Raw genomic sequence first — 19,255 nt, forward strand, 5'->3', positions numbered from 1 at the left:
TTTCCTTTTCGGGTAATGAAGCGTTTTGGAAGTAGATAGACGCAATGGTTGTATAACACTGTGAATGTACTAAATGACACTGAATTGTACACTTCAAAGTGGTTAATTTTAGTTATGTGAACTTTACTTCAATAAAAAAATTGTAAATATTGAACTCTAGCTAAAGATATGCACACTAAAATATTTACGGGGAATTATACTGATTTCTGCAATTTGAAATAAATAAAAAAATAAGATGGATATAGGGTAGAGTAGATATGCAATAAAGCAAATATAGCAAAATATTAATGGCAGAATCTAGCTGGTGGGTATATGCGTGTTCACTGTAAAATTCTCTCAACTTTTCAGCGTGTTTGAAATCTTCACGACAAAATGTTGGGGAAAAAATATACTGTAACATTTTAAATCTGTGCATTTTAACATATTATATCTCAATAACATTGTTTAAAACAATTAATTACATAACACATGGAAAACAGAGATAAGCACAAAGAAGAAAACTAAGAATCATTTGTACCAGGTATGTCAAAGTCTTGCTTCTTCCTCCCCACCTCTCAAAAATAAAAATAAAAAAGATCCTGAATCTGATCGAGCCTCACAATCTACCATCAACTCACAGGAAAATGAAAACAGAGGAACATGTTAACTAACACCACAGCGTTGCAAATCAGCAAAATTGAGACTATGGGAAACTTGTAAGACAAATGATCAGTTCTTTTCAATAAAAAATTGCAAAGAAAAAAAGGGACAGAGGAACCTGTATTTTAAAGGATTCAACAGATGAATGGATAAAGAAGATGTGGGGTATACATACAATGGAATATTACTCAGCCATCAATAAGAAAATGAAACCTTGCCATTTTCGACTACATGGATGAATCTAGAAAGTAAGCCAGACAGAGAAAGACAAATACTGTATGATCTCACTTATATGTGGAATCCTAAAAAACAAAACAAAACAAAATGAAAACAGACACACAGATACAGAGTACAAAATGGTGGTTGCCAAAGTGCAGGTGGGGGAGGCGGGGACCTGAAACAGGTAAAGGGGATTGACAGGTACAAACTTCTAATTATAAAATACGCCACGGGGATGCAATATACAGCATAAGGAATACGGTCAAAAATATTCCAACAACTTTGTACGGGAACAGATGGTTATTAGACTTATTGTGGTGATCATTTCACAATATATGCAAATATCAAATCACTATGCAGTACACCTGAAACTAACAAAAATAGTGTACGTCAACTATATTTCAGTTAAAAAAAAAAGATGGTGAATAAATGTTCAACACATGGATACAAAAAGACTTAAGACATATAAATTAGTAGCAATATAAGGATCGTATTTGAATCCATATTCAAACAACCTATTTACAAAAAAAAGACAACTAGGGTAATGTGAACACTAGATATTTAAAGATATTAAAAAATTGGTTTTTTTTACTATGATGGTAACTTTGTGGGTTTTTGTTTGTTCGTTTTTAAAGAGCGCTTGTTCTTTTAAAAATATATATAATTATACGAAAATGAAATGATGACTGGACTGCTTCAAATGTAGGGATTAAAGAATGTATGGGGGTATAGAAAAGATCAGTGTTAAAGCCTGGTGATGGGTACATCAGATCCTTTGTACTATTCAACTTTTGTACATGTTTGAAAGTGTCCTTAATAAACTTTTCTCTTTCTTTTCTTTTCTTTTTTTCATTTATTTTGGCTGCACTAGGTCTTAGTTGCGGCATGCGGGATCTTCGTTGCGGCATGCGGGCTCTTAGTTGCTGCATGCATGCGGGATCTAGTTCCCCGACCAGGGATCGAACCCAAGCCCCCTGCATTGGGAGTGCACAATCTTACCCACCGGACTACCAGGGAAGTCCCACTAATAAACTTCTGTTCACTGATACATTTTATGTTCTTAATGTAAAACTTTCAGCCATTATAAAATATACAAAGCTTCCTTTGATCATCCCTACTATAAAAGTCCTCTTTCCCAGAAGTAATCATTATTATTAGTTTGATGTTTATCCTTCCCACCTATCTTTGTACATAAATACCTAAAGAATCCATTTAGGATTATTTGTGTATTTCTTAAAACAGTAAGATTCAGTACTTATCATTTTATAATCTGGTTTTTATCAGTCAAATTCATTCTTTTTAACCATTACATTGTATTTATAGATTATACTCTTGTTCATCTAGACTATTCTTATTTACATACATATATATGTATACCTGTCAAATGTAGAAGTGACATATATGGTACATACCTGTCAAAATAATGCAAATACTACCTTTAATTCTTTTTTTTTTTTAAATACTATATGTTTAAATTTTCATGGAGTCAAAATTATAAACCTTTTCCTTTATGGTGCCTTCTTCTGTCTTTATGTTTAGAAAAGCCTTCCCTTTCCTCAAATCAAATAACTGTTGACCTACAATCTGCTGTAAATTATTTTATGGCTTAATTTTTTTAAATCTTTGGGAATATTTTTGGTATACGGTATGAAATGAGGATCTTTTTTCCACCTAAGCTTTAACAAATTATCCCAACACCAGCAAATTGGGAATGAATTACTTCATTTTTCACATTCTACATACTTTAAGTCTGTCTCTATGGATGCCTGTATATCTCCTGTTAGGACTTGCTTGTTCACAAACTTTCTTCCCCCTATTTATTTTATTCTGCTCCTGAGTCTCAGACTATAGAAATATATAGGTATCTCATTGACTAAGGGCAAAAAAGAGATATTTGGCCTGAACTGGTACCCAAAACATAAGTTTAGCTTCAACAAATTTCAAAATATCAACTAAAAGCTAAAATCTATCACACTGGAAAGCTACTTACTTCCACAGTAGTTGCGGCCTTTTGAGTCATTTTCCCAACAAGGTCAACCTGTTCATATCTGGATTTCATGTATTTTTTTGCAACTTTGTATACCCACTGTGGGCAAGTTGCAGAAAAAAGTAAAGTCTGAGGATTGTCTTCAGAATCTTAAATAAACAAAAAGAATTCAAATGCTTTCGTAATTTCTTAATATCCCACAATGTAGTCAGCTCTTAAAAATCCCCCCAAACTTCAAAGAAATAATGAAAAATTCAAAACTTGGGGTGAGTTTTGAACATATAAACTTTACTGCAATCATCAAAGCTTTCAACTTTCAAAACTGGGGGAAAATATCAATATGAAGAAAACTGAACCTAGAAGGAAGATGAGAATTTAAGAAGTAACAATGAGCAAAGAAATCAGTAAAATGCGTTAGTAAAACTACTTACTGTAAAATAATACATGGAAGAAAGCACAGAAAGCTAAGAAAATGGTTAAAGTATGCTATTGTACTTTCTTGTTCAGGAAGAAAACAGATACCAAATACCTTTAGTTTTGTTAGAACACTGGGGACAATGTATTAAAAAATCATAAAATAAAAAATTCATAAGCTTTTAGATAAGAAAACAATTGCTAATGTGCTTATTCTGAATTAGGATATACCAGTTTTGTAGGATTCGTGGATAATATCTTCAACTTGTTCAGCAAAACCTAAATCTAACATTTGATCCACTTCATCCAGCACAACGTGGCGCAGTTTAGAAAGATCTAATCGGCCGCTCTGCAGATGATCTTTGATACGACCAGGGGTCCCAACCAAGATGTCAATACCATTTCGAATATGATTAACTGTGAGAGGAGAGAAATATCAATAACACGTAAAAATTCAAATGTAGATTTTAGATTTGAGTAGCAAATAGATCTTTGTGCTGCCATCATACATATTTACTCACTTTGGCTTTGATATGATGTTCCACCATAAAAACACGCCACACTGAGCTTCCTGGTTATATCTTTGAAGTCTTTGGCTACTTGGTTTGCCAGTTCCCTTGTAGGAGCCAAAACAAGTACCTGAGCAAAAGTTTTAAAAAACAAAAAGATAAGTTTCTGTAGATCTCTAAGTTCAAACTGAGAAGACTAATTTTTAAGGTGCATTTAAAACTAGGAATCTCATCATTCATGTCATAGTATTTAAAGACAGAGCACAAATAACAACAACAAGAACAGCTTATGTTTATTATATCCTCCCTTACTTCCTTAAGGTCTCTTTTCAAAAGTCACTTTCTCAATGAAGTTCCTAACCCTCTTTTCATATCCTCCCAACCGTGCTTAACTGTTTCTCCTTAGCACTTATACCATATAAAATATTTATATTCTACTGATTTGCTCGTTGTCTGTCTCACCCACTAAAATGTAAGCTCCATGAAGACAGGGATTTATGCCTGTTTGAGTTACTATTCAATATATTCCCTGAACTTCAAACAGTGCCTGGCACAGAATAGATACTCAAAAAATATTTGTTGAATGAGTGAATGAACGAATGAATGCCCAATATGTGCCATTTTTTAAAAAGAAATATTTCAATTTATTTGTTAAGTAGAATATGAAACCGAATTTGTAGCTAGTACCAGAGAATGGACTTGACTGTTTGGTGTTTAATGAGAGCAGCTTCTTCTACACAGGATCCCAAGAGACTTACTAAAAAGGGGCAAAGCTCCTTATTAAGCAAATAAAACTCATGTTTCAAACAGGTTATACAAAAATTGATTTACCTCTATTTCTCTTTTTTTGATATTTAGAAAGTGCAGATTTAACAAAAGGTAGCCATAAACTTTCTATGTACAATGCCGATTATAACTCTGCAAACAACAATAGTGCTTTACACGAATTATTTAATTTGATCCTCACAAAAAACCCAATGAGGTGGCATTATTTTCCCAATTTTACAAATGAGGAACATGAGTCTTAGAGAAGTTGAGTCTTGCCCAAGATCAAGTAGCTAGAAGTGGTGGAGCTGGAATCTCCAGTAATGTCCTTCTAGCATAAAAGCTTTTTAAAGGCAGTGTTGGAACTGTGACCTATTTCTATTACTTTCAGAATTCCTTATTTCACCTAAGAAACAGAACTCTCTAAAAAAAGATTTGTCCTATTCCAAGACCACTATCATTTAATTACATTCATACATGTGAATTTACTTTCACACTGTAATAATATTTAGGAGTCTCAAAGAACAAATTACTTTTAGCCACATATCTGTTCAAATTTTGATACTGATTCTTTCTTTTTTTTGGCCGCACTGCGCGGCATGCGGGATCTTAGTTCCACAACCAGGGATGGAACCCGTGCCCCCTGCAGTGGAAGTGTGGCGTCTTAACCACTGGACCGCCAGGGAAGTCCCAATACTGATTTTTTTCTTCTTCACGTTTATGAACCTGAAAGTGAACATAGGTTCTAAAAGGGTCAAATTTTAGGCTAAAATTTCACTAGGTCCTCTCTGTTCTTTACTATTGATAAATTAAGACAGATCTCCAGTACTCCAACAACACAGGGAGTAGCAGTATCATTTCTATAATATTCTTAAAGTCAATCAGTAGAATAAATATTATTTACTGAATGACCAAATAAATAAATACCTCTTCAGCAAAATCACTGTTTAAAAGCAAAGGTCAGAACTGAAAAAAGAGAAGAAAAAGGTCACTAAATATACTAACCGTAAATACTCCTAAAATTAGATATGCTGGCTTCATAATATACAGTTATCAAAGACATCTATGGATCCATACACATTACATTCATATGCAATAACTCACTTTAGCTTTACTTCAGATTTATCTTAAAAATCAAATTTTTGCTTTAGGACCCAAATTTTTACTTTATGCCCCAGGACTGACTAACTTTTCTACCTTTGGGGTACTTGAACTTAAGACCAGTATATTGTGGTTTGTTTTTTTATTTTTTTGGTCACGCTGTGCAGCTTGCAGGATCTTAGTTCCCAGATTCAATCCCTGCTTGGAGATTGAACCCGGGCCACGGCAGTGAAAGCGCCGAGTCCTAACCACTGGACCACCATGGCATTCCCAAGACCAGTATACTCTTTCTTTCTCTTTCCATTACAGTAATGTTTAAACCTTTTACTCCCTATAATGGTTACCTTTGGTGAGCGGCTTTTTTTAATTGTCTCTTGATTTCTTTGGAGTCTTTCAATCAAGGGGATGGCAAAAGAGAATGTCTTTCCTGTTCCTGTCCGTGCTTGAGCAATTAAATCTTTTCCTTCATATACAGGACCAAAAGTCTTAACTTGAATAGGAAAGAGATATGTTACCCCTCGACCTGTAAAATGAGATTTCATTGAAATATTTACCTAAGACCAGCATTAGGAAAAAATACATTTATTTGAAAATAACATTCCTGATTCATCAACGTGTGCCTAAAGATACATCACCTAACAACATTTACAGTTATTCCTACCCCAAAGAGGAATTATTTAAAAATTGGTCTGAGGGACTTCCCTGGTGGCACAGTGGTTAAGAATCCGCCTGCCAATGCAGGGGATACGGATTCGAGCCCTGGTCCGGGAAGATCCCACATGCCGTGGAGCAACTAAGCCTGTGCGCCACAACTACTGAGCCTGCGGTCTAGAGCCCACGAGCCACAACCACTGAAGCCCACGCGCCTAGAGCCCGTGCTCTGCAACAAGAGAAGCCACCACAATGAGAAGCCGGCACACCCGCATGCATCAACGAAGACCCAACACAGCCAAAAATAAATAAATTTATTAAAAAAAAAAATTGGCCTGAACTTTTGAAAAATACATATAATTCTTTAAAGTTAAAAACCGAACCGAATACCAAAAAAATGATGTAGAAATAACTGCAATTATCAAAGCTATTTCTCTATGCTTTGTATATTCTCCTTTTGGTCAGAAAAGGCACAAGAGTTTCCTAAAATCTAGTTTTAGATTTTCAATTGCATATCCATTAAAATTCATTGTACCTTTCAGAAGCTTTATAGTCTCTTCAGAAATAGGGAAATTGGAGAAGGCTCCTTCTTTCTGTTCACGTGTTAGGGTCTGTCAAAATGAAGTCAAAGATCTAACTGATATAGTTCATATCCGACCAGGTATTTAGAATCTTTCATTCATTTACTGCTTTTAGTTCTACTAAATGAGCTAACAAATCAACTTTAGTTAGTATTTGCAAAAACTGTATAGATTAACTTACAAGATAAATTAGTGGGAAATTCTTTTAATTTAAAAAATACCTCTTTAAATAACAAGCTTACTTAATACACTTTCCCATAACACATTTAAAAATGATAAATTCACACATAAAACTCTTTAGAAATACATTTACTACACAGATCAAAATATAATTCCACTTGACTGAAGGTATTACAAAAGAGGTATTCAATCATCTAAATCATATTCACAGATATAGATAATATTAATTACGAAGATTAACACAAGCCTATAAATCCGCCCCAAAAGAAGCTAAGCAATGAGGAAAGTAAATTGTTTCTAAAACTAAAAGTTAAATAAGTTGTTCTATGAATCTAAAAAGCATTTTTTAGGTCACTAATACAAGGAAAAGTTCCTGTAAGCTTGAAAATTTCTCAAACATATATAGAGGTTAGCATGACATTGTCATTTAACATCTATTGAAAACTCTGTGTACTCGTCAATGCATATATAGAACAAAGACAATATATCTACTTAAAAACTTTATTATTGGTTGTTTAAAGAAGGTAGTTCCAAAACCACACACCATAACAAGTTTCAAACTAAGAACCAGATAAAAGACATAACATCAAATTCAAATTTAATCCATTTAAGCAAACCTCAATGTTATCTTTTTAAGATTAAAAGAAAAAAATTTTATTAGAAAAGTACACATTTTCATTGCAGAAATTTTAGAAACCACATATTAAAAGAAAGAAATTGTAAAATTATCTACAATCCAATCAGCTAAAGACACATTTGAAACACACACTCATCTAGGCACATATACATTTTTAAATGAAATAAAATCATATGTATATACTATTTTATAATTTTTTTTTTCATTTAATAAGATAGACTGAATACCTTTCTAACATATCTATGCCCTTTAAGATCAATGCATTCTATTACATAGGTATAGCATATTTTATCAAACCAATTGCCTACTATCAGACATTTAGGATGTTTAAATTTTTCGCTATTACCAACATCACTGTGATAAGATACTGATTCATACACCTCTGCACACCTCGTGATAATCTCCTTAGGAGGATAAATTCCTAGAAGTAGAACTCCTGAACCCTAACATAATCTAAACAAAATAATAAACAGTTAAGCTTATTACAATACAGAGCACTATAGCAGGCAAAATCCCAACAGAGCAAGAAGTACACTCTGCTGCTCAGCAATACAGATTTGTAGGGCCTTATTTAGAACAACTCTCTAACATATGTGCTTCCTGACAAACAGCAAGCTCACAAATAAAAAAACACCATATTGTAAAGCAAGGATTCAACATTTTTTCTCAAAGCTCCCCAAAGATTACACATTAAATTAAGCTCAAATGTATTTAAATTAACAGCAACTATCAGATTTTTTAAATGTAAAGAATTATTAAATACCAAGAGTTATTAAGAATATCAAAGTTGTTTTTTGCTTAAGAGCTGAGTAATTTAATGACAATTTGTAATGCCCAGATAAATCTATGAACTCTGCTAGAGGAAAAGTACAAGAACAAATTGAGTAAATTCTGTGCAAGAATATACCTACTCTAACAGATACTGGCAAAAGTAATGAGTCCAGGAATGAAGATTCTATACTAAGCATGTTTTCTATACCTCCCAAAAAATTAATACCCAGGAGAACAAATTTCTTCAGATCATTTTTATATGTTTCATTTCTGTTTTAAAAAAGCCAAAAAAAAAAAAAAAAAAGCCAACAGCTTTAAGATTGAGTTACAGTAAGACCTAAAAATCATTGAAAGTTGCTATTGTTACAGAAGTACAAGAAACAGAAGGCAAAATATACAAAGTCAAGAGGCCTTTATGTACCCTGTTTCAGAAAGTCAGAATTTAATTCATGAGTAATGACAAGGACTGAAATAACCATAAGAAATGCAAGTAGGTGACCATCAATAAGCAATTTGGAAAATCTATTTAGGAACCCAAATGTACAGGAAAGGTTTAAACTTGACCAAGTCCACAAACCCCCACCCCCACCCCCCGCGCACCAACCTCTGCACCAAGAAAAAGGCAATATAATGAAAGAAACAAAAGACAAAGGGGAAAAGGCTCAGGTTTCAGCTGTATAGACTCCCCAGTCCAACTGAGAGTATTGGACACTAAGCAGGAAATATTATAGAATCAATTCTAATTAGTCTAAAAGAATCAAATTATCCTGTATTTCAAGGATAATGTCAAATGCAAAACAAAAAGTATCCATACCTCTTCTAGTTTATTATCACTTGATTTATGAGTAGAACTATCTAAGGATGACACTCGCTTTGATTTTTTTTCATATTCATCAATATCTCCATTTGACAGATCTTTTCTTCTTGACTTACGAGATTTAGAAAATTCATCTGAAAGTCTATTACATCCTTCCTCAGTGTCACCATTTAGTTTCTCTTTCATTTTAGCTTTTTTGGGTTTGGGAGCATCCAGGTAATCTGCAACACCGTTTTCTCTTGTTTCTGATTTCTCATCTGAGTCATAATGGTGCCTTGATTTCCTTCTATCACTCTGTGGAAAAACAAAGAAGCAGTGACAAGAGGGCGACAAGAGGGTCACAAGGTTTGCTTTGCTTTTAAGACTCTAGAGAAGTTAGAGTATGACTCCCCCAACCAGCGAAGCTCATTCTACCGTAATCTTGAAAAGGTACCTGGTAGAAATCCAGACTGGTTGCTAATGCCAAGCCTAAGCTTTACCTATTCCTTTCTTTCTCAACCCAAATCTTGCACTCTTAAGACCTGGCCTCTAGTCCCTCTCTAATCCCATTATAACATTTAAGGGGGGCTTCCCTGGTGGCGCAGTGGTTGAGAATCTGCCTGCCAATGCAGGGGACACGGGTTCGAGCCCTGGTCTGGGAAGATCCCACATGCCGCGGAGCAACTAAGCCCGTGTGCCACAACTACTGAGCCTGCACGTCTGGAGCTTGTGCTCCACAACAAGAGAGGCCACGATAGTGAGAGGCCCGCGCACCGCGATGAAGAGTGGCCCCCACTTGCCACAACTAGAGAAAGCCCACGCACAGAAACGAAAACCCAACGCAGCCAAAAATAAATAAATAATTAATTAATTAAAAGAAAAAAAAAAAAAAACATTTAAGGGAAACTGAAATAGCTTCTTTTCAGTAAAAGAATGAGAACTCAAGATTTATAAATTAAAAAACAAGCAAAAACTTCTAATATCTCCAAGAAAAAAATTAATATTTTACTGAGTACCTACCCAGCATTGTGTAATATGTTTTTGGCTTATCTTGTTTAAATCTTCATAACACCCCTATAAGGGAAGTACAGGTCCATAATCCCTTATCCAAAATTCCAATATCCATAAAGCTCTGAAAACCGAAAGTTTTTTTGTAACTTATTTGGAGACAAAACCTTACCTGACCTTAACTCATTTCGTGGCAAAATTTGACTTCAACTAATGTGAGACTACTATAATCTTTATTTATTCCACTTAGTATGAATATTAACATTTAACATTAAGGTGTTTGATTATAGGTTCGGGGCCCCAAACCCTACTCGGGTGTTACCCTTTTAAAAATCCCCAGAATTTTGAATTCGATAACATATCTAGCCCCAAGGATTTTGGATAAGGGATAGCGAACCTGTTATCACCTTTGCCATTTTACAGACGAGGAAACAAGTTCTTAGAGATAAGTAACTTGCCAAAGACCCACATATGGGATTTCTTGCAAGTGAAAGTGCTAGAAATCAAGCCCTGTTTGACTTGAAAACCCATGCTCTTTTCACATCATGCTTCCTCCCTGAACTTTGATAAACAGGTTAAAAAAAAGCCCAAGTGTTATACTCCTATGTAAGGATAACTATATTAGTAATCCCAGAAAATTTTTTAAAGTTTTAAAAATTTAGTTAATAGAACTTAAAAAAGGGGGGAGGGGGTGGCTTTCTGCAACTTTAGTTTTGAAATGCCAACTTTTGTTTTAATATTTGCAGACAGCAAGAAATGATTTGGAAATTTAGCACTTCAAAATTACTTGGTCAAATGTTCAAAATAAATTAGATGGTAGTGACTAGTCTTGGTAAGAACTACCAGCACCAAAATTTTCACCATGATTTACACAGTTTCTACAGAATACTCCCACATACAATTTTCTCATCCATGAAATAAGAGTTGCTATGAAAACTGAATAACATATTTGAAAATGCTTTGTAAACATTAGAGTTTTACATTAATATAAGTTATACAGTTATATGTTACACCATTTGATCTTTAGTTAACTGAACTATCCCACATCTCCCCAAACCAATAGATTCTTCTATAGAAAAACAAGATTATTTATAGAGCAAGCCTCAGGGTTTGAATTGCTCCTGGGCCCTGCACTTCAGGGAGATGAAGCAAGGTAAAATGAGACCTCTAGGTTCAAGCCCAGCAATAACCCAAGGTGATGAAATACCTTGTTGCACATCAGATCCACAGTGCTCCACGCTCTCCACCTTCTTGGCTTCCACAGCATACTATATTCCCTCCTTACCCTCTTACCTCTGTCTTCTTCGATGTCTCCTCTCCCTTCTCCTTCTGTGGATGCTCCTTAAGCCTCTGTTCTCTATGTACACTTTCATACCATTTTCATGGCTTCAACATACACTTCCAGGCTTCCTTCCTAACCTGCACTCCAGTTCTGAGAACCTAAGGCCCAGCTTCATATCTTAACACACCCAAAACCAGTTACCTTCATCTGGATGCCAGACCACTATTTGAATGCTCTATTTCTATTAGTTGGTACTCCAATCTGTTTCCAAATCTTTAGTTATCTTCATAATTAAAGGAAAATCAACAAGTACCTCTGGAGAAACTAACGTGAAAGCCACTAATTCACAAGGATATAGTGAAATGCAAGCATGGACAAAGATATGGTCATTTCCCTCAAGGATCTTTGGGAAATACTTGGGAAAGATACACTCAGGAAGAATGAGCTAACTTTACAAGGAAGGGCATAATAAATGCCAATCAAATGATAAAGATAGCACTCAAACAAGACTTCAAGGGGGAATGAGATTACTGTATGTGTACACTGGAGTGGTTATACAAGACATAAACTAAACCTTGACAGATGGATAGGATATGGATGCAGAAGGAGGGACAAGTAATTTAGAAGGAGCAAAAATTAACATAACTGCTCGGTGATTCCACTTACATGAGTTATCTACAGCAGTCAAATTCATAGAGACAGAAAGGAGAATGGTAGTTGCCAGGGGCTGGGGAGAGAGGGCAACCGAGGAGTTGGTGTTTAATGGGCACAGAGCTTCAGTCTGGGAGAATGAAAAGTTCTGGAGATGAATGAATATGATGTCTGCAGACCAATGTGAGTGTACTTAATGCTACAAAAATGTATACTTTAAAATGGTTAAAATGGTAAATTTTATGGTATGTGTATTTTACCACAATAAAAAATAATAACTGCTTGGCTAGAATGGCAAGTTTACCTTGGTGATAAGGTCAGAAGGGTAGGTTCTGCTCTCTGGGACTACAGAGAACATTTTCATTCTTTTGTCAAATGTCAGCCTTCAAACACTGCTTCCTCACTCTCCAAGCTCTGTTTTCTTTTCTCTAAGTCTCTTTCTTCTTTTGAGGGATGGGGCAGGAAGTCTCTACAACTCTTCTAACAGGCTCCTTGAGGGCAAGGACCTTCTTGGTGCCCAGCAAAGAGTCTGGCATAAATTAGGCTCCACAAACATTTGTGAATTGAATAAAAATACTAACAGAAGAGGCTATTACTAATACAACCCACGCGATCTCCATCACAGCCAAATCCTGGCAATTTTGGCTGTGACACTTTTCCTCAATCCTCTACTGACCCGTTATCGAGGTTTGTAAATCTAAGATCGTTTTCCCCAAGATTCTCGCATACAGGACAGAATGACGAAGAAGTTACACATATTCAAGGCAATCTTTTTTCTTAATCATCTTCTAAGACGGCCAACGAGAACCAAATGACAGGCCTCGCTGCTTAAGAAGAGGACAGAAAGAACAGATTCCGCGATGAGAACTTGAGTCTGCCCATCTCGTAGGCGCCGACGGGAAGGACGGGGACCACGGGAGGCCGGGCCCAAGCCCAGTGCTGCCCTTCTCCAGGTTAGGGGTGTGGAGGTAGTAATGGTCCCGGCGCGACCTCCCAGGGACGAGGGTGGCGCGAGGAGAGGCCCTCGGATGCTCCGGCCGGGTTGTGACAGGCCATCAGGTAGACAAGACTCCCCTCCCCGCCCAAGCCGGCGCAGCCCAAAAGGAGGCGCGGCCCACCCTCAGCGCACCTTTTGCCTCTCCTTCCTCTGGCTCTCGGTCTCCTCCAAAGGTGCCTCCAGCTCCATAATGTCCCCCCAAAGGAGTTTCCCAGGCATCATTCGCCGCCACCGCTGCCGCCGCCTCCCTCTGGGCACGGCGGCCACAACCACCTATGGGTAGCGACAGGGTGAAAAGAAGCGGGGGCAGGGCAGCCTCCCGGCCAAGGCCGTGCGTCACTTCCGGGACACGCACCGCACGGCGGGGGAAAATAATCCCGGATACTCTCCGTTTAAACTCTTTCCTCGCGACTCAGTCTCCCAGCCAATGAATGCGAGGAGTCTCGATTGGCTCACCCTTCTTCTGAAATGATTGGCTTCTAGAGTAAAACCCTGACCAATCTCCATAAAGGAGGCGCGAACTGATTAGCATAAAATGTTCGGATTTTTTTCTCCCTCTCCCTCTCCCTCTCCCTCTCCCCCTCCCCTACTCCGAACATTTCTCTTTGCCACAGCGGAGATGTTTCGGGGCTTCCCAGCATTCACTGCCGGGGCTAGGAAGCCTCTCAACGGCGGCGGACAGCGGCCGCGCGCCCGCGCGGCGGAGTGGCAGGAGAACCTGCCCGTTGTGGTGGGGGGGGGGGGGTCGATGGGAGCGTCACGCGCCGCGTCGCCTTTCGACGCCGGAAGCTGCGGGCCTCGACCCCGCCCGTTGCGGGGTGAGGCGTTAACGTCTAACAGCTTCGCCTGAGGCCAGCGGCCCTGAGTTGGTGGGAAGGGGCGTCTTGGGGTCTGGAGTGGGCTAGATGGGCTTGAGGTGAAGACTAGGGCCGGACAGTCTTCCCTCAAGTCTTAGGTTTTAGTCATGAAGTTGGTCCTTAGTTCAGTTTAGGTCCTTCCCACCCTCCCCATTTGACATTAGAGGAAACTAACCCCCTAAAAGAGGGATTTACTTGTCTGAAGTCACACAGTTCGTGGCACACAGTCAGGACTAGAAAACTCAACTCCTGAATCCGAGATCAATGCTTTCTCTGCCACACCAACCTTAAAGCTTTGAGCTTACCAAAGCGTTTGGGGGGAAGATGCTCCTATGAAACATAGAATGAATAATGTTAGGAAAATCTGGAGAAAGCTAGAGAAAAAACAAGCCTAAATGTCTTTGACAGATTATGTATTTGCAGTGGATAAAAGGATATTAGTTATGGGGATTAACTGGCCCTGAATTACAGCTTTGAACAAAACTGGAAACCTTTTGATAATACAAAGGACTAACTCCTGAGCATGTACCTTTCTTTTCTTACATCACTGGTGTTAGCTGATTGGCTTTCTTTTCAGAGCCATTTCCTTTTAACTCTTCATGATCTCTTCAACCTACTCTTGAGAACAAGAAACCAAACTGCTATGTAGAAGCAGGGGCACTTCACAAACCACTTGACAATGTCTAGCACACCAGCCTTGTAACCTGAGCATCAAACTTATGTCTTACCAAAATTTCAGATTGCTACAAGTCCTGGAGTTTGGGGATTGGTCCTGAATAGCTGAAACCACATATGATAAATCTGTGATTGCTACAGGCCTCCTGCATAAGTGTGGATTGGCCCAAAGTCAGGGGCTATATGTTTATCTAAATGTTACCTTATGGATTCAATACTGTGAACAAATGGAGTGTTCAGGTGTTGATGGTGAAAAAATGCATCTCTCTCCCTGGATTATGGGAATAGCTATGCATCGCTAGATTGGTCTTTTCTAAAACCTTTTTGTCCCACTCTCTCACACCCACTCCCAATTCTACCACTGTGAAGTCTTTGTAGCCCTACAACAGGGTATGATGTGCATGGAAGCAGGAGTGGGTGTGGCTAAGAATGTTACAGGTATAAAATTGGGATAATAATAGGAATAGATGTTAGTATGTTGTGGTTGAAAATCAAACACAGATGAAGTTTTAGCTCCTCAAGACTATTTTTGGCATTCATTTTTATGTCGAGGTCATACAGCAGGTCTGAAAAAGGAAAGGACTAGACTGTTGCAGACGCCCTAGGCAAGAGACTAATAAGTATATTAGTGTTTTTTAAATGACCTTCTGTGATTTGGGACACTCTACAAACCCTACCTTTCTAAGCACCAAACTCGTGTAATCAAAACTCTGGCTGCTGTCTATGTCAGGTGGAAAGGGCAACTGTGTGTAAATTAAACCGAGTCATAAGTAACTTGATCAAACTGTGGCTTAGCTGAAAAAATTGGGGTACCACTACATATCTGTTCTCAGTGGGCATCAACTAGAAAACTTGGGAATGGGGATGAGGGAATAATTCTTTTTTTCATATTTGGTCCCTATAAGTCTCAAGAGATTTATACTGATGATGAAATTTATTGGGGGGGCCTTCCCTGGTGGCGCAGTGGTTAAGAATCCACCTACCAATGCAGGGGACACAGGTTTGAGCCCTGGTCCGGGAAGATCCCACATGCCTCGGAAACTAAGCCCATGCGCCACAACTACTGACCCTGCACTCTAGAGCCCGCGAGCCACAACTACTGAAGCCCGTGTGCCTAAAGGCCGTGCTCCGCAATGAGAAGCCCGCGCACCGCAACGAAGAGCAGCCCCTGCTCGCTGCAACTAGAGAAAGCCCGTGCGCAGCAACGAAGACCCAACACAGCCAAAAATAATAAATAAATAAAAATAAATTTATTAAAAAAATTTATTGGGGGGAACATGAAGGGGTAGCATGAATAATTAAAATATACAAGTAACTCAAAATGTAATCTTATTAGAACATCTTTGTTTTCCAAATATCTTGCCAGAGCCACTGATACAATTTCTTTCTCAAAATTTGACAGTTGGGGTGCCTCATCTGATGGTCTGTTGAAACATTCTATAAAGATTTCCCTTGCCTTTCACTTTGGCTCATTAAACTCTATAAAAACAAGATGACTTTTTATAAACTTGCCTCTCTCTGGTCATTCTCAAACCTAGAGGGCTAGGTTTTAATTTTTATTCCATAGAGAGTAGAAGGTAAAAAGAACCATCATTTTGCATCTGCATGTCAATCTTATGTGACAAGAGGAAATGAACCATCATTTTTAAATGTTATGAGATGGAAATAGTTTAAGGTTCAGCTATAAATCAATCAAGAGATACTGGAGGCAGAGAGTGACAAGAGTACTAAGAAGTAAGAAGAAAATGAAAGAGGGACCAGGAAGGATGTTTCTGCCATTGCTAGCCACATGACCTTGGCCAACTAAACTCGAAAACCTGTTTTTTTGTTAGTAAAGTGGGGGGGCAAAAATGCCTTCCCTGCTGATAGTTCAGGGAAATTGGGGGGATCCCCTGATATAACAGTACAGCAGAGATGATGTACAGAGGTACTTTTATTTCTACTTTTAGCTCCAGGTTTTGACAGTGTTGGAGAGGAGACAGCTTTGAACATATTTAGCATATGTATACTGATGTATGTATCTAGCTCCTAATTCAAATTATTTGGGAAAGCTTTTTAACTGGAGGGAGGAGGTCTGTTTCTCTAATCAATTACTTTGTAGATGCTTTCAATCAAGTGGTGGAAGGGAATAGTCACATCAGTTACTCCAGAAGAGGGCACCATTCCCCAAGAAATAGAATCTGCTCAACTGCTAAAAATGGAACATGTGTCTAAGATTTCAAGGGAGAGAAAGATCTGTAGAGGCCAGAAAGATAGTCATGAGTTTGTTTTTGATACATCCCCTCGCCATTCTTGTTTCATGACTCTCATGTCTCTCTTCCACACTCCCTTTAGGCACTAGTCTGTCTTCCCCATTCCTTAAAAGCCTTCTCAGGTAGCTGTAGGATGGGTTCTCAAAATACAGTTGATCCCAAATTTTTTCACTGCTACGGCTCTTTCTTCTGTTTTTTCCTCATGGCTCTGACACTTTGAAACATTCCGTCTGCCAAATTGCATTTAATAATAATTGATTCATGGTCATTCTTCTAATATATGAATAAGATACAAATGAAGCTTAATAATGTCACACCAGCATGTGATAGGGTTGCATTACTGAGCAGGTGTAATTTCAGTCATTGGCAAAGAAACTGATGTTTTAGTAGCAAGGAGTTAAGCAAAGGGAATGTACAATTTCTATTAGGATTTTTGAAATATTGAAAAAAGTTTGCAGAAGCCAGCCATTCTGAGGATACCTAGGGGTCTGAGATCCCAGACGAAAGAGGATGAACATGATCTCACATTACATGAGTAGCCACAATAAGCCCATGCTTTGCATACTTTATCCTATTTATAGCATGAGGTATTAACGGAAAACTTGTTAGCCAAAAGCATAATACCTCCTCCAGGCATATCTGGATTTTGATTAATGATACTTTTCTATAATCTTAACCTAAAGGACTCTCTAAATGGAGGAATTCCAGACAACCTGGCAAAAACAGGGTGCCTGTATAGTAGGCCATGTATTAGACAAGTTTTGTGAATCTATATATAAAAATATACACACATATGTTTGTAACAATATTAGGTGCCTCCTGCATTGGGCACTTTCAGTAGATTATCCTCAAATCTTACAACAGTCCTATAAAGTAGATATCCTTTACAGATGAAAAAAATGAATTAGAGAAGTTTGGTAACTTTCTCCATCACACAGCTACCAAGGATTGGAATTGGGATTTAAACTTATCTGACTCCGAAGCTCAGGTCACCATGCTGTTTCAAGAGAACAGTTATCTCTTAGCAAACAGACTGCAATGGGAAAGAGAATAAGTAAAATTTCCACACACAAAAATTAATAGTGGGAAAAAATTCAAGTCACCCATTGTAGAGAATAATCTCCCAAAACAACAATTTAATAACACGCACACTCATCTTTAATACCTGTGGTCATATGTTGTGTTTTGTAGAAGGGAGGTTTATTGGTTTCATAATAGGCTTCATTTAATACATTTAGAGAGTGTCATAATGCACCTGGTGGCAAAATTAGATGGATTTCATTGGTCCCTAGAGGTGGATAGAGTCACAAAAGACTTTGGATTCCTTACTCTATTAAGAAAATTGTCCAGGTCCAAGATCAAAGATAGAAGAGTTGCTGGTACTCCTTTTTCCAAGGATTGGTAGGGATACGCACAGAAATGAAGAAATGGAAGCAACTTGGGAATCTTGAGTGAGTTCAGTATTTCACAGGATCCTCAATGAATCTTTTTTTTTCCTTTTTTTTTTATTGGATATATTTGACATATAACCTTCACTGAGTTTTATAAGCACAGAACCTTACAGTTGGAAGGAATCTTCAAAATCATCTAGTTCAGTCATCCTTTTAAGAAAAGTACTGGAAATACCTCTGCAACATACCCGTCAAGGGATCACCAAGCCTCTGCTTGAATGTCCTAAATAGCGGGAAGTTCATTTGTTTACAAAGCCGCCTATTTCATCTTCAGATAGTTTTGTCTAATAGGAAGTTCTTCATATTGAGCTGAAATTTCTTTCTCCTAACTTCCATTCGCTGATGCTGATTCCAAGCTGTAAGACCCCCTAAACCAATGCCTCCCCCACAAGGCTTTTCTATCCAGATCACCCTTCTTGGTACTTTGCCCCCTGTAACCACAGGTAATCTTGGAATGCCACGATAGGCTGGTCAGAGCCACTGAAAACCAACAGTCAGAAGTGAGTGGTGCAACCACAATGAAACAGAGCAGCGCATCTGATCTCCCCTCCTCTGCACTCCCACAGGGCCTGGAGTCAGCTCTCCACACTGCTGAGCTTCATTCTGGCCTTCACTGTTATCTGGATGGTGAGAGCTGAAAAGAGGCACTCTCTATTCAATCATCCTTGAGCTCTAAGGCTTTTGATAATCCTTAGAAACCTCTTAGTAGAAACATCCCCTCAACCAGAAATCAGCATTAGCATCTATCCAACATGCTGAAACCACTCTTGACTGCTCCATGTTCCCCAAATCCAAGAGAACTGACCATTCCACTACTTGGTCTGAAAGTCCT

The 19,255-nt window shown here is 38.0% G+C and overlaps 1 protein-coding gene across 3 annotated transcripts in view; it reads right to left on the reverse strand.

The window, feature by feature from the left end:
* Positions 1 to 13,502, reverse strand: part of DDX50 (DExD-box helicase 50) — a 32,092-nt gene extending 18,590 nt beyond the window's left edge. For 2 of the 3 annotated variants that reach the window (XM_061197566.1, XM_061197574.1), the window contains exons 1-7: positions 13,321 to 13,502; positions 9,269 to 9,565; positions 6,821 to 6,896; positions 5,979 to 6,157; positions 3,781 to 3,898; positions 3,491 to 3,676; positions 2,849 to 2,994 (exon numbers count right to left, since the gene is read on the reverse strand). In XM_061197566.1, coding sequence (XP_061053549.1) covers positions 2,849 to 2,994; positions 3,491 to 3,676; positions 3,781 to 3,898; positions 5,979 to 6,157; positions 6,821 to 6,896; positions 9,269 to 9,565; positions 13,321 to 13,410 — 1,092 coding nt within the window. In that variant the 5' untranslated portion in view covers positions 13,411 to 13,502. Of the gene's footprint in view, positions 1 to 2,848; positions 2,995 to 3,490; positions 3,677 to 3,780; positions 3,899 to 5,978; positions 6,158 to 6,820; positions 6,897 to 9,268; positions 9,566 to 13,320 lie in introns of those variants that run through there. The other variant, XM_061197582.1, reaches the window with a different exon arrangement.
* Positions 13,503 to 19,255: the final 5,753 nt, after the last annotated feature.

The sequence above is a fragment of the Eubalaena glacialis genome, chromosome 1, assembly GCF_028564815.1.
Source record: "Eubalaena glacialis isolate mEubGla1 chromosome 1, mEubGla1.1.hap2.+ XY, whole genome shotgun sequence".
In the NCBI taxonomy this organism is placed as follows: domain Eukaryota; kingdom Metazoa; phylum Chordata; class Mammalia; order Artiodactyla; family Balaenidae; genus Eubalaena; species Eubalaena glacialis.